The sequence below is a fragment of the Schistocerca cancellata genome, chromosome 4 (genome assembly GCF_023864275.1).
Source record: "Schistocerca cancellata isolate TAMUIC-IGC-003103 chromosome 4, iqSchCanc2.1, whole genome shotgun sequence".
Lineage (NCBI taxonomy): Eukaryota > Metazoa > Arthropoda > Insecta > Orthoptera > Acrididae > Schistocerca > Schistocerca cancellata.
In genome coordinates, this window is record NC_064629.1 from 441,270,467 (window position 1) to 441,287,650 (window position 17,184).

A 17,184-nucleotide genomic window follows, 5' to 3' on the forward strand; every position below is an offset into this window, starting at 1 on the left:
AGAAGGCCCACCCTTCATAGCTAAAACCATAATGTCCATAGGGCAAATCTTCAATTAACAAAAAGTTTGGTGATTAAAAACATCATATGCCATGTAACGAGGATGTGCCCATAACCAAAGAGCAAAAGTGAGACACTGGACCAGTAGTGCCTTAATGAAATTGATTCAAGATACAGTTATGTGTGGCACTCTTGCTACAAAATATATGAAATGCATTAGTAAACAGATGTTATTTATCTTATTTTTCATAATTCATTCTCCAGTATTAATTTCTTTGTCACATGATCTGGAAATCATTTTATTTTGTATCATTTATGGTGGTCCTACTTCAAACATGCATTCATTGTTCCTCACCAGGCCCCTTAGAAAACACATAAATATATCTCAACAGTATTCTTTAACTTATCTTATTGATTTTTTTAAACATTCAGTTTACAGTACTTTCACTTCAAGATCAGTGGCTGTTTTGCCATGTCCTCTCTGTTCCACTTGCAGTTATCATTTACAGTGGGGCAGAATCTTCTCTAGACAACAATAATTAAATGTATTCTTATGACTTTCATCTGTGCGTAATTCTTTTTTGCATCTGGACTTGTACATTCAGGAAAACTGATCATTCTCACTTTATTTCAACTTTTAACATCAATGTTAGCCCACTAATATTCTACATGAAATTATTCTCTTGCCATTTTTTTACCAGTTATCAGACTATTAGTTTCATAAACAGTATCTGAAATACACAAACTTCATTAACATATCCACTATACACATTTTATTCTGAGTCACATGGTTTCAGAACTTTTACATACTCAACTTTCAACAATACTTGCATTTATAAACAACTACTTTTGGCTTCTGCATACACTTGAGAACTCCTCATAACATGCATAAGAAACTTACCCATATTTGCTTTACGACACAGCATATGGGTAACTTCGCAAATTGATAACTGTTCACATATCTTTTTCTGTGCTTCAGTAGTTGGCTGTTCCTTTCTTAGTTCATTTTTTGCCACCCTCTTTAACTTTGCTTTTATCAAATCCACATTTAATGGTAATTAGTTAATGATCAATCATGCTCAGACCTTATCCAAACCTCCCCTCAACGTATTATGAGTTTTTAAAGTAAGAACCATTTTGTTATAGCATAAAAAATATTTTATTTATGAACATAACTTTTATAGGAAATGAAAGTACAAATGTTATCTTATTTTTCCACCCAGTCACCATTAATATTTAAACATTTGTCCAGTCCTGGCATCAGGGTTCAGATACCATCATCACAGAACTCTGCCACCATTCTATTTAACCAGTCAGTTACAGTTTCTTTCAATGTGTCATCATTCCCCAATCATCACCCACCAAGAAATTCCCAAAGCTTTGGAAAAATATGAAATTCTGAGAGTGCTAGAGCAGGACCATAGGGTGGATGGTCCAGTAATTCCCACTGAAACTTGTCCAGTTATGCCCTTGTCCTTGCTGCAGCATAAGGTTGAGCACGGATATGGGTGTTACCCTTTGAGAGTAGACCCCACTGGCAGTTTTGATTGGTGCACCTAAGCTTTAATAAGGTTTCACAATTCCCCTTTTTGATCCCAGAAAACTGAGGCCATCATTTTCTGTGTTAATAGTTGTTTGAATTTTCTTGTTTTGTCAGAGAATTTGGGTGATGCCATTCACTGGATTATTGTTTAGTCTCTGGAGTATAATGAGTAACCCATGTTTCATCACCAGTCACAATGTGACTCATGAACTCATACCACCCTTGGCACAGCACTCCAAAAATGACAAAGAATGTGCCACAAGCTTTGTTCAGTGTTCATCCATCAATATTCTTGGGGCCCATCTAGCAAACTTTTTTTGTATTGAAGTTTGTCAGTAACAACTGCATAAATTTCTGACCTTGAAACTTGAGGGAAATGTTGATGAAGCTTGTCAATACTGAAGCACCTATCTTCACAAATCTTCTCATCAACTTTGTGTGTCAACTCTTCACTGATGACAGTAGGTCACTCATCATAAACATTCCTTCTTCCTTCATCAAACAATCTGCTCCATGTAGCACACATTTCCATCACTTATCACACATTCTCCATAAATTTCAACAGAATGGACTTTTTTGGGTTTAAAAAGTGAATGATGGAATATGCCTCATAATTGAAGGGATTATTAACTTACATGACGGCAAACAATACAACACAACTGAACAATCAACACAGACAGAGTTGAAACTTGCTGGCAGAGTAGTGGAGGACCAGCTGAGAGTGGCTGACATTGAATTGGCATTACCTGACACCCTGCGCAAACACTCTGTGCAATTAGTTCATCAAAAACAACAATTGTAGATTAAGTGTTTCTTATTACTAAATTCCTGTGTGTCATATTGGTTGTACTTCATCTGTTTTATTTGATATGCTCTGCTTACATTACCACTAAATTTTCCTTGGAATTCCATTAAAGTTTTTCTCATTGAAGAAAAACACAAACATTGCTAATACGTAAATAACTGTCATGTCACTGTCACCAGGACCATTTTCTTTGTTTCCTCCTGATTAAGTGACACTTCTAGCCTACTTCTTATATTCATTTCTACCTTTCTGGTGTTATTGTTGGCAATTTCACTGATTTTAAGTTTTTTTCCAAAAATCTTTCATCTAATAAGATGATATTGTTTTAAATTTTTTCCTTACAATGCATTTTTACAACACATGTTTTGTAAATGAGCTCAGATTGTACCTTGTTGTCATTTACAACATGAGTCTCATTCTATGCCCAGAATTTGTTACACGTTTCAGCGGACTCAATATTTTTTTCTGCGCTATTTTGAACATTACATTCTCCAAAATTATATTCATTTTCCTGAGTTTCCAATTGCTCTAAGGCAATTTCAGAATTTTTCTAAATTCTCCTGCCTCCTTGACAGTTCAATAAGTTTTTTATTTGCACTGCTGGCAAAGGTTAGGAAACTTCTTTTATTTCTTTCCCTATTTTCTCCTAATATGTTTGTAACTTTTTAATAAACTGATCAAGTTGAACAAATTGTTTTACAGTGGTATTATTTATCTTTTCCAGTTTAATATTGATATGTTTTCTTAGTTCAGTAACACATTGGATTATTACAAATTAATATCAATGCTTTTGTTTATTTCAGTAATACCTTTGTTGACTATTTTTAGTAATACTTTATATTGTTAAACATTTTTCCAGGTATTAAATTAAAAGCACAATTCATGCAGTAAAACTATAAAATTATAAAACAGAAATGCTGCCTCATACTTATCTTCAGGAGGCAAAAGTCAGTATTGCTGATATGTAAATATGACGGTACATACACTATCCTAGCTTTTGGAACTAACAATTCCTTATTCAGGAAGGAGAGTGTGACAGATTGGGGAATGTTAAAAAGGAAGGGCAGGTCACTTAAATCCCAGAATGAGAGGGTCCCACCTGTTATGAGCATGAGGGGAGACAAATATCATTACTGACTTCTTTGAACAATAAACAAAAATACTCTTATGAAAGATATTACTGAAGATTTTATTCTAGTAAAATTAGTTTCCTTCCCTACATCTGTATTTACAGGCAGTTTCTTACACACACCATAAAATTCATAACTCTCATCCCACAGTTATATAAATTTCCCCAATAGCATTAAAAATATCATTAATAATTACACTGCAATTGCACTGTCTGTCTAATATTGAAAATATTCTGTTCATTAAAACGATTACTCCTTACACAGTACATTTAATGGATGCTACTCTGAAATCAAATAAAATTTCAGTTACAACAGTGCACTTTTATTTACATTTACTCACTTTTGGCTTTCCACACCCATATGCCAATGTGTAGTTGTAGAAGCAAGAGACTTCACACTCCTGACTGTGTGATTTCAGTGCCTCATTAGCTGCCTAACCTGCACTATGACATCTGCTTCACTTTACACCCATTTAGGTACCCTTAACTGCAACTGGTTCTCACTTAACCTTGCAGTATGCTAATTGCAAAATTTGTGTGACTGTTTAAGCATGCCAGATGGTCACATATTCTGACTGAATCACCTGGTATACAACTTGTGTTATCCAAATAACAAAACATCCACTCTTCCTGACAAGCTGTCTTTAACAGTTTCTCACTCGTAAAGTTCACAGCACTCACCCCTAACTGCCTTGATCGCATCATTGAAATTCACAAGCTAACAGTTTGCAAATAAGTTTGTGCAAAGATCGACCATACACTTTGCTAGAGTGCAACATAGTTCAATTTATTTATGGCCACTTTATCTTTAATCAAGATAAACTCATCTGTTCACACTGCTCACATGCAGGAAACCCTATGAGCATAATCCTCTGTCCTCATAGTTTTGAAAATAACAGCAATGCCCTTCGTTTTGGACTGTTACTTACAGGGATATCTAAAACAGTGCCCTCTTTAGTCAATTCTCTAACTGCTTGAAATAATTTTCAGTAAAAATTTCACAATGATCTCCTTCAAATCCCTGTCCCTGGCAACTAGAATGAGTAAGCTTGTCAAGGTGTGGTTTTCAGTGGGTTATAGGGGACAACGGGGAGGATTTTTTAATGCATGCACATAAATTTTAATGTTTATAGTTGCCAAATTATTACACTAACCTTTATTTATACAAATAAAACTATAAATTTTCTGTGGAATCTGAAAGAGCTTTCAATGAAGAATTCAACAACATAACATGTGTGGAAGTTGATCATATAGCAATACCACAAACCACTGTTCTGCCGTCATCAGAAGAGACACCATAAATACTGTACCAAATGTGACGCAGGTACATTTTCTATGTTTGCCTGTGCACTTGAAGCCCATTAGTCTGTGCTCTGCTGTTGTAATGATAAGACAACTTGCTTAAGAAGCTATTCAGACTTACATAATGTATACAATAGTCAAAAAGTGGATATGGTGTTTTCCTTTATTTCGAATGTCAGCAAACTGTTATGGCAATGTACGGTTGTATGTGAAAAGGTATAATTATACCAAGCCCTCGCAATCCACCTTCGCAAACTTTAAAAACAAAAAAACAAAAACAAAAAAACTAGAAGTGTGAAGTTTAAAATTTGCCAACGAAAAAGAACAGCAGTGATATAGTATCCATATATCACTATGAGACAGCTTCAATGTTCATATGGGATCAGCTGAGGGAGTGTTCTGCAGCAGAGACAGGTGCACCAACAGTGGTGCATCTGGCAGCGACACTGGACACAGGAGTGGCATGACTGTTCTGAGAACAATATCACAATGCATGTACTGGTCTGTGGAGGCTCTGCACAAAATGAATGTTTCTATACCACATTTGTCATCATCATAAAGGCCCAGAAACTTGCATGACAATATGGGATGCCATTCAGTGCAAAACGTCTGGTATATATTGACACTAATTTAGACAGCAGGTGTTACTTTTCTGATGTGTTAAGGCTGGTGATGGCGCAGTCTTGAGGTCTCCATAACGTTGTCTTTTAACAAGATAATGCAAGACCACATGTCGCCCTTGCTGTCACAACATACCTCAACACAGAGGTTGTTTGACTTACCCTGGGCAGCATGTTCTCCAGATCTCTCATTCACAGAAAACATCTTGTCACAGGTTGCCAAGAAACTGTACACAATTCACCATCCACTATGATGAACTATAGTATAGAGTTGAAGTAGCATGGAATGATATCTCCATATCTGTCACCTAAGTTAATTTCAAGGTGATCCGCAGATCGGTTAGAGCAGTTGGTGCTGTCAGAGATAGCAGCTTACTGCACTAAATTTTGCACACAGTAAACCCCAAAAATGCATAAAAATTTAATATATATATATATATACCTAAAAACAAAGATGATGTGACTTACCAAATGAAAGTGCTGGCAGGTCGACAGACACACAAACGAACACAAACATACACACAAAATTCAAGCTTTCGCAACAAACTGTTGCCTGATCAGGAAAGAGGGAAGGAGAGGGAAAGACGAAAGGATGTGGGTTTTAAGGGAGAGGGTAAGGAGTCATTCCAGTCCCGGGAGCGGAAAGACTTACCTTATGGGGAAAAAAGGACGGGTATACACTCGCGCGCACACACACACATACACAGACACAAGTCTTTCCGCTCCCGGGATTAGAATGACTCCTTACCCTCTCCCTTAAAACCCAAATCCTTTTTGTCTTTCCCTCTCCTTCCCTCTTTCCTGACGAGGCAACCGTTGGTTGCGAAAGCTAGAATTTTGGGTGTATGTTTGTGTGTCTATCGACCTGCCAGCGCTTTTGTTTGGTAAGTCTCAGTATATATATATATAAAAAGAAAGATTATGAGACTTACCAAACAAAAGCACTGGCAGGTCGATAGACACACAAACAAACACACAAAATTCAAGCTTTCGCAACCAACGGTTGCCTCATCAGGAAAGAGGGAAGGAGAGGGAAAGACGAAAGGATTTGGGTTTTAAGGGAGAGGGTAAGGAGTCATTCCAATCCCGGGAGCGGAAAGACTTACCTTAGGGGGAAAAAAAAGGACAGGTATACACTCGCGCACACACACATCCATATATATATAATCATTATATATTATTCCTACTGTATACTATGCATACAATAAATAAAATGGCATTATTTGCTTTCCTTCCCGATGATGTAATATTAATGGCCATGGTGTACAAACGTTAAAAAACATTTTTTTTAATGTCATAATTTGGTAGCCATAAACGTCAAAAATTACTTGCATATGTGAAAAAATTCGCCACATTTGACACTATAACTGAGAAAAAAGGGACTCTCAATATAGTTAGTTATTCTGGATACACTTAGGGTTGTCTGTCTGGATTCTGGTAGCTTTCTTTTCCTAGCACATTACTAGCTTTGAAACGTGAGACTAATTCTGGGACCTTATCGCAGATTTTCTGCAGTTTACTAATACCACATCAACATGATCTTTTTGTGATCTGCAAGGACAAATGTTCTCCTCTGCGATGAACAAAGTTGATTAACACATTTTTTCTTATATGTCGTGTAACTAATCATGGAGCGTTTAGTGTGGTTCCTTATATGTGCATGTCTGACATACTCCAGATATACAAATAGCTGTTTCCCTGGTGTAGTACATGGTTGGCCTACTCAGGGGGACACTACAATTCTCTGTCCATTAACAGAGGTCACAAAATCTATGTGCAAGATCAATACAGCTTTATCTGAGACACCTATTATGTGTCACTGCTGCCTAAATCTAACATACAGTCTTCCCTAACACATCAGTTGCTCATACATTACAAGCTTCAAACTGAGGTATATTTAAACAGACAAACAGACATATGTTCCTTTCCACAACAACAACAACAACAACAACAACAACAAGAAAACTTATCTTTACCAGTACACTCTAAGACTTTGTGTGTGACATACGTAGCAGAATGACTATAACTGAACATTATTCATCACATAACAAAAAATAACAACTTCATCTTTAGGGTACATCTTGGCTCCATCAAATGACATACTTGAGATTATCATTTAAGAAGAAATTACAGTACATTGATATTTTATTGAATAAATAATGTAATACTCACATCATGCCCAGTAAGTGTATGCAGGATGTGTTCCTGTTTTTCTGAAAGATTAAGAGCAGGTTTCCATACAATAATTTTCCCAAAAGCTGTGCCTGCTAACACAATCAGGTTTGACCATGATTCTTTAAGCATGACAGCACTATAGCTGATTCATATTTAAGGACATTATATTTAAATGAAAACCTAGGTAATAAAAGCAAAGATTAACATAGCACCTTTGCAGACATTATATCCACATACATATCTAACTTCAGACACTAAATTTATTCTTACATTTTATATCAGGCAAATACTTAGGTTCTTCTCTATAAATTCTGTCTTATGCTTTTATGAATGTAGTTCATACCATGTTATTCACTAAACAACTAAAATTACTTACCTGATCCATCAACTATGTACAGGTGATACACTTTCACAATGTATGACAGCCGATCAGTTCCAGTCATTCCACCAAGAAGGAGGTAGAAGGCTCATGTTTTCTGTAGTTCAACCACGCTTAGACGGTCAATACGAAGATTTGATCATGTCCACATTGTTATTTTGGGCCAGGAAGAGCTCTCAACAAGGGAAGTGTCCAGGCATCTCGGAGTGAACCAAACCGATGTCTTTCAGACATGGAGGAGATACAGAGAGACAGGAACTGCCAATGACGTGCCACACTCAGGCCACCAAGGGCTACTACTGCAGTGGATGATTGCTACCTACAGATTATGGCTAGGAGAAACCCTGATAGCAATGCCACCATGTTGAATAATGCTTTTCGTGCAGCCACAGAATCCCATGCTATGACTTAAACTGTGCACAATAGGCTGCATGATGCGCAACTTCACTCCTGACGTCCATGGTGAGGTCCATCTTTGCAACCATGACACCATGCAGCACAATACAGATGGGCCCAGCAACATGCCGAATGGACCACTCAGGATTGGCATCACATTCTCTTCACTGATGAGTGTCGCAAACACCTCCAACCAGACAAATGTAAGATACATGTTTGGAGGCAACCTGCTGAGGCTGAATGCCTTAGACGCACTGTCCAGGGAGTGCAGCAAGGTGCAGGTTCGCTGCTGTTTTGGGGTGGCATTATGTGGGTCAGACGCACGTCAAATGGTGGTCATGGAAGGCGCCGTAACGCCTGTACAATACGTGAATGCCATCCTCCAGCTGATAGTGTAATCATATCAGCAGCATATTGGTGAGGCATTCATCTTCATGGATGACAATTCGCACCTCTATCGTGCACATCTTGTGAATGACATCCTTCAGGATAACGACATTGCTTGACTAGAGTGTCCAGCATGTTCTCCAGACATGAACCCTATCGAACATGCCTAGGATAGATTGGAAAGGGCTGTTTATGGATGACATGATCCATCAACCACTCTGAGGGATCTACACCAAATCGCCATTGAGGAGTGGGACAATCTGGACCAACAGTGCCTTGATGAACTTATGGATAGTATGCTACAATAAATACAGGCATGCATCAATGCAAGAGGACATATTAGAGGTACTGGTGTGTACAGCAACCATGCTGGAAGTGATAACAATTTAAAAAAAGAACAAGACCAGTCACCATCTATCATATATCCTCTAAAGAAATCTGCCACTTTGACTGTTGAAAGTTTATGGAAAAATTTTTCTAAAATTTGAAGATAACAAGATGTTTACAAGTTGATGGAAGGGACTGGTGAAAATAAGGTGTGGCTGCTGCCCAGTGAGTGGACATTTATAGTTCAAAAGACAGTTAGAGGAAATTTTGGTAACAAAATATTTTGGAATACCTATAATTCAGAAACCAACCATTTTCTGTTTGTATTCAGAAATTTTGCATGCTTGTGTAGTAAGAGATATAAATCCACTTAGAATACTGAACTCTTTTAGCAGAAAAATTAGAGAAGGTGAGAAAGTGTGAAATGCATTTAGCGAGCAAGACTCTGGCTTTAGGATAAGAAATTCAAATTTACTGTCAATACCTAAGATGATTCTATGTGCAAGTAAAGATTGGTGAACAAACCTGTTTGATGGCCAGATAATTGGTTTAGTGTGCTCCTTGCACATTATGCATACCCATGGACAGATTATGCATTCAGAACAGCAGCAGGCTCAAACTGAAGTAAAAGGAAGATCAGGTTTTAAGAATCCACCGACAACAGTGTCATTAGAGACAGAGTGCAATCTCAGATTGGGGAATGATTTGGACTGAAATTGGTCACGCCTTTTAAAGGAACCAGTCCAGTATTCACCTTAAATAATTTAGGGAACACACAGATAACTTGAAACTAGATGCCTGGATGTGGATTTGAGCCACCGTCAACCACTGTCCTCCCGAATGCAAGTCCAGCATCTTACCACTGTATCACCTTTCTTGAATGGCAAAAATTGGCATTGCAAAGCTAATTACATGATGGCACATGGTATGAGGTGTGTTTTTGTTGGGAGGGAAAGGACATACTTGTCTTGCGGTGTAGGGGAATATGCCTGCCTCTCCTCTCATGTTCTTGCTTATCACTCTCAGTTACGTGACAGTGTAGATGTAGTCTGCAAGAACAGCATGGCAAAACCTACTCAGGGAGCTGTGATGTGGTTGGTAGGCAAGAAAGGAAAGAAGAGGATAGTGATAAAACTGAGATTTATTTGTGTGTCTTGTTTAACAATATGTGGATGAAATAAGGACACACTTCCATGTATGCCAATGCAACTGTCGTCGACACAGAAAAATGGGAAAAATTTTGGTGTACATGTACTGAGTAAATATTGTCATATATGTAGCAATAAGAAGAAAGATAGTGATCATCAAAAAGGGGTATATTGGAGAGAAATGCAGTAAATAAATTTCTTCAAAAATTTTTCAGGCAATAGTGGAGGGATGGAACCAGTTGGCACGTTTGGGCGCTAGTGACTGCAGTGCTTTAGATAGTGTACTCAAAGCTAGCCATACAGTAGAAATAAAAAGTTGAGTGTGTTGACATGTGCAAAAGTGAGCAGGTGGAAGAATGATGAAGCTCAGAAAGGACATGAACTACAAAAAGTTGTGAGATGGATCACTGGTGCCACATTCTTATACACCACCTGCTTCTCCCTCCCAGGCCTCAGCCACCTTCCTCAAGATCCTTTCCACTCTCCACCTCCTTTCTCCCCTCAACCACTCCAACTGACAACTTCTCACCCAAGCTGACATGCAGAATGTAACCTGTCTTTTCTCCAATGGTTTCTTTAATTTTCTGATATGTGGTATCTACCTTTCCCACAGTCGTACATGCTTCAATAACTTTGCATTTCCCATTTCCCATCTAGCCATTTTGCACTTTTTGTCAATCTCTTTTTTAGTCTACATTCCCCTTTGCCTGCTTCATGGATATATTTTTAAATTTTCTCCTTTCTATCCATGTCTGTTTTGCCATTCTGCACTTTTTGTCAGTCTCTTTTTAGTCATATTCCCCTTTTCCTGCTTCATGAATGTATTTTTATATTTTCTCCTTTCATTAATGACATTCTATGTCTCCTGTGTTAGCCAAGAGTTTTTACTGGGCCTTGTCTTTTTGCTAGTTTTTCCTCTGCTGCCTATACTTCATCTTTCGAAGCCACCTGTTAATATTATACTGGATTGTGGCCTTGTATCTATTTTGGCTACGATAATCCATACAAAATGCTGTTCATAGTAGTTTATTTGCATTCCATTTTCTTGTTCATTATTAGACCCACTCCTACATTATCCCTATTTGAATTTGTGTCAATAACCCTGTACTCAACTGACCACAAATACTGTTCATCCTACCACCACACTTTACTTATTCCCACTATATTTAAATTCAGCCTTTTTTGAAGTTCTACAACTTGTCTGCATGATAAAGGGATTCAAGAATCCTGCCCCATGGACTGCCAAATTTATTTTTCTGATGACAACATTCTTCTGAGTTGTTCCTGCCTGGAGATGCAAATGGAGGGACTATTTCATCTTCAGAATATTCCCCCAGGAGGTTGTCATCAGCATTAAACAATACAGCAGAGCTGCATTTCCCCAGGAAATATAACATCTGTCATTTCCCCTTGCTTTATGCTGTTCCATAGCCCCAACATACCAAGGATCTTGGCTAATGTTACAAGGCAATTCCCCTTTGCCTGCTTCATGGATATATTTTTAAATTTTCTCCTTTCTATCCATGTCTGTTTTGCCATTCTGCACTTTTTGTCAGTCTCTTTTTAGTCATATTCCCCTTTTCCTGCTTCATGAATGTATTTTTATATTTTCTCCTTTCATTAATGACATTCTATGTCTCCTGTGTTAGCCAAGAGTTTTTACTGGGCCTTGTCTTTTTGCTAGTTTTTCCTCTGCTGCCTATACTTCATCTTTCGAAGCCACCTGTTAATATTATACTGGATTGTGGCCTTGTATCTATTTTGGCTACGATAATCCATACAAAATGCTGTTCATAGTAGTTTATTTGCATTCCATTTTCTTGTTCATTATTAGACCCACTCCTACATTATCCCTATTTGAATTTGTGTCAATAACCCTGTACTCAACTGACCACAAATACTGTTCATCCTACCACCACACTTTACTTATTCCCACTATATTTAAATTCAGCCTTTTTTGAAGTTCTACAACTTGTCTGCATGATAAAGGGATTCAAGAATCCTGCCCCATGGACTGCCAAATTTATTTTTCTGATGACAACATTCTTCTGAGTTGTTCCTGCCTGGAGATGCAAATGGAGGGACTATTTCATCTTCAGAATATTCCCCCAGGAGGTTGTCATCAGCATTAAACAATACAGCAGAGCTGCATTTCCCCAGGAAATATAACATCTGTCATTTCCCCTTGCTTTATGCTGTTCCATAGCCCCAACATACCAAGGATCTTGGCTAATGTTACAAGGCAATTCCCCTTTGCCTGCTTCATGGATATATTTTTAAATTTTCTCCTTTCTATCCATGTCTGTTTTGCCATTCTGCACTTTTTGTCAGTCTCTTTTTAGTCATATTCCCCTTTTCCTGCTTCATGAATGTATTTTTATATTTTCTCCTTTCATTAATGACATTCTATGTCTCCTGTGTTAGCCAAGAGTTTTTACTGGGCCTTGTCTTTTTGCTAGTTTTTCCTCTGCTGCCTATACTTCATCTTTCGAAGCCACCTGTTAATATTATACTGGATTTCTTTTCCCTATTTTAGTCACCTGTTTAATACTACCTCTTAAACCCTTAAGTAATCTCTAGGTGTTTCAGCTTATTCAGGCCCCATCTACTTAATTTAATACATTTCTGCAATCAATAAATTACGGTTAAAGTCCACGTTTGCTCCTGGAATTATTTTTCAAATTGAAATTCTGGTTTCAAATCCTCTGTCTTGTTATTGCACAAGCTGCTTGAAACCTCCCAATGTCTCCAGGTCTCTTCCACAATGTTCTCTCATGATTCTTTAAACAAATGTAGGCATTGATTAAATTGTGATTTGTGCAAATTTATACCAGATGACTTCATTTATCATTCTTTTACGCCAGTCCATGATCTTGAACTACTTTTCTTTATTTTTATTTTCCTACTATTTAATTACAGGCCTCCAACAAAATTAAATTTTCATCTCCCTTTATGCACTAAATAATTTCTTTGATCTCTTCATGCATTTTTTCAGTCTCTTCATTATCTGTGGTGATAGTAGGTCATAAGTCACAGTTGTGGCCTTGTATCTATTTTGGCTATGATAATCCATACAAAATGCTGTTCATAGTAGTTTATTTGCATTCCATTTTCTTGTTCATTATTAGACCCACTCCTACATTATCCCTATTTGAATTTGTGTCAATAACCCTGTACTCAACTGACCACAAATACTGTTCATCCTACCACCACACTTTACTTATTCCCACTATATTTAAATTCAGCCTTTTTTGAAGTTCTACAACTTGTCTGCATGATAAAGGGATTCAAGAATCCTGCCCCATGGACTGCCAAATTTATTTTTCTGATGACAACATTCTTCTGAGTTGTTCCTGCCTGGAGATGCAAATGGAGGGACTATTTCATCTTCAGAATATTCCCCCAGGAGGTTGTCATCAGCATTAAACAATACAGCAGAGCTGCATTTCCCCAGGAAATATAACATCTGTCATTTCCCCTTGCTTTATGCTGTTCCATAGCCCCAACATACCAAGGATCTTGGCTAATGTTACAAGGCAAGATCAGTCAATAAGCCAGACTGTTATGTGTACAGTTATTTAAAAGGCTGCTCTCCCCCTTCAGGAAGCATACGTTACTCTGGTCTCTCTACAGATACCTCTCAGATATGAGTCATTGAACCACACAAGCCATTCCACTTAGACATGCTACATGGTTCAATTACATTGCGAGATTGAGGACTGTGCATAGATGAGCCAGTCTAGCAGTCATCTGGTGGTTTAGGGAAACCATATAAATGTAAATATGTATGACCAAATGGAAATATTTAGTCAAAATACTATATTTTGACACATATTTATAAAGAGTCCCAGTTTCACGCCTTGAACAACAAAATACCAAATGACTGCAATTGCAAATAGAAGTGATTGAGTAATTCTACATGCCGATCACCGCTTACAAATTTGGCTTACAAGATTTGAAATACACAGAGTGACTAGTGCTGTATATTCTGAAAGAAATAAAAATTGTCTGCAGAGAGCACTTTACTAGTTCATAAAAATTGAAAATTTTAATGTACAAATACAGGTTTTACTTCAAATATCCCTATGGTTCAGCACACACAAACCAGATGGGATTTTCCAGTACAACTTGCCATTATCACTAAGTTTCCACACTGGAATGCTACAACTTAACATTACATGCAAGGCACAAAATTTTCTAGTTATTGAAAGACTATTATTAAAACTATCTTTAGTGTTATGTATTTGTACACAGTGTTACAAGTAACCCAGAATTGCAAATAATCTATCAATAAGCTAAATAACAATTTATTTTTTTCAACAAAAGATAGAGGGGTGGGGGTCAGCTAATCAAAATTAAAACACAACTCATCTTTAAAAGGCTTATCAGTAACAAAGCAAACCAGAAAGTCATTTTAAAAAAGGAAAATGATATTAATACATATTTTATGGTTAACTCAGAGAGTTTACAAAGTAACTCTTGGTATGGAATGTTTTTATCACATGAAGTTCTGGGTAATAAACACAAACAACTAAAAGACCACTTTTTCAGTAAAATTGCACTCTCATTTGTTTCAAAGTAGCATATGATGTATAGTATTGTGGATTTGCAGCAAGTGTTAGTGCTCACTGATTCCATCTCGTATGACACAGAGTCACATTGAGACACATCAAATTTACAAGAGTCTTCTGAATTACACCAAGAAACTCTCCTCATTATATGCTCCATTGACACCACAGGAAGATATCTGGTGATAACTTATTAATCACAGTGAAATAACTCATATAAAGCAAGAGAGATTACAGATGCCAGGACAGACATGAAGTTAGATCTTCAAAATTGGAATTTGGCAGAAGGGAGAGGGTGATAGGACACATTCTCAGTCATCAGGGAATTACCAATTTGGTGTTGGAGGGAAGTGGAGAGAGGGGGCTTATAACTGTAGAGGGAGACTAAGGGATGAACACAGTAAGCAGGTTCAAATGGATGTAGATTGCACTACTTATTCAGAGATGAAAAGGTTTCCAAAAATGACATGTATAAAATATAAAATTTACTATGAGTGCAGAAGATTTTGTCGTTCATTGTAAAAAAGCAAGAGACATACCTACTCAACTACAACCTCAAGAGAACGTATGCAGAACAGATGAGGCAATACAGCAATATTATCAAAACAGCATGGAGTATCACAAACAAGAAAAGCAGGGGAAGTGACAATGCAGTGTGGAATAACATAATAATAAGAGGCAATGAAAAATTGTTGAGTGACCCATAGGAAGTAGGTGAGAGATTCATAGACCAATTTAGTAAGATGAGTAAGGAGGATGTGACTGACCCACCACAGGTGCTAAATCCCAGTAATGTCATTAATTCATTATTCCTGAGGTGTGTTACAGAACTGGAAATCATGAAAACCATTTCCAATGTAAAAGCAATTACATCCAGTGGCTGGGATGACATTTCAGCCAAATTTCTGAGAGAATGCAGTAATGAATGAATAAACCCATTATAACATTTAATAAACAGCTCTTTCAGTCAGGGGTCATTTCCTGACTTGTTAGAAGTCCCTGAAATAAGACTGGTGCATAAAAATGGAATAACTACCAATGTGCAAAATGATAGGTCTATTTCATTGACATCAATACTCAATAAGTTGTTGGAAAGCCTACTTCTTGATCAACTTGAGTCAATTTTCTGCAAGTACAATCTACTAAAAAGCTCTCAGCATGGTTTCAGGAAGGGCAGGTCTATAATAAAAGCTGTAGCTACATTTTTTCAAGCGGTACTGGATAAACTTGATGATGGAAACAAAGTTATTGGCACATTTTTAGACCTATTCAAGGCCTTTGATTCTGTAAATCATTCCATTCTTCTATGTAAATTATAAACTTGTGGAATCAGAGGAGTTGCATTAGACTTGTTAAGATCCTATCTTACTGACAGGAGATGATATGCCAAGCTGCATCATACAACTGGGAGACATGCACAAATAGTAAAATTATCTTATAAAATTCCTTACTAGCACAATAGCACCAACTGTCTTAAGACAATTCTATTTTGGAATCATACACTCCCACCTACAATATGGTATCGAGATTTTGGGTGGGGCACCAATGGTATACATGGATAGGGCTTTCAGAGCCCAGAAAAGAGCAGTTAGGATAATAGCTAATATTGGTTAACATCAGTCCTGAAGAGAATACTTCATGATGTATAAAATACTAACAGTGTTTTTATTGTATGTTCTCCTGACGATACTGTTTGTAAAAGAAAATATGGAACATAGCATAAACAATAGTAAAATTCATAATTATAATACAAGAAAAAGAGAGGATTACCATATAAAATTTAGTAATAAAAGAGCAATAGATCATAGTCCATTTTCTGCTGGAAGACATTTTTATAACAGACTGCCAAATAATATAAAACTGTTAAATGGAAACATATTTAAGACAAAATTAAAGCAACTGTTAATTGCTAAATTTTTGCACTCCATCAAGGATTTTTAATGATGTTGCGTATAATTTATCTTTAATTATAAACTCTTATAATGTTCATATGTTTATACACAGACTATGTCCATAACTGTAAAAGTTATTATGGACAAACAAACCATTCATTATTATTATTATTCTTTCTTTCTTTTCTCAGACGTTATGTCTGGTCAAAAATGGAAAGTGACGCAGACCTTGATCAAGCGTGACTTCCTTTTAACTGTACAGTATATGTTATATTGCATTTAGGAACTTTCGGGTATTTGAACATGTATCAATAATTACGGATTTCTGTAGTTGTATATATAAGTTTGGATGTAACTGTATTGCATTGATGTACTGGTGGATATTGTGTGGTATGACTCCTGTAGTTGATAGTATAATTGGTATAATGTCAACTGTATCCTGATGCCACATGTCCTTGACTTCCTCAGCCAGTTGGATGTATTTTTCAATTTTTTCTCTTGTTTTCTTTTGTAT

The 17,184-nt window shown here is 36.9% G+C and overlaps 1 protein-coding gene across 2 annotated transcripts in view; it reads right to left on the reverse strand.

Moving 5' to 3' along the window:
- LOC126183594 (WD repeat-containing protein 6) overlaps positions 1-17,184 on the reverse strand; it is a 284,304-nt gene that overhangs the window by 165,610 nt on the left and 101,510 nt on the right. For both annotated transcript variants that reach the window (XM_049925694.1, XM_049925693.1), the window contains exon 4: positions 7,571-7,715. In XM_049925694.1, the coding sequence (XP_049781651.1) occupies positions 7,571-7,715 (145 nt within the window). The remainder of the gene's footprint in view (positions 1-7,570; positions 7,716-17,184) is intronic.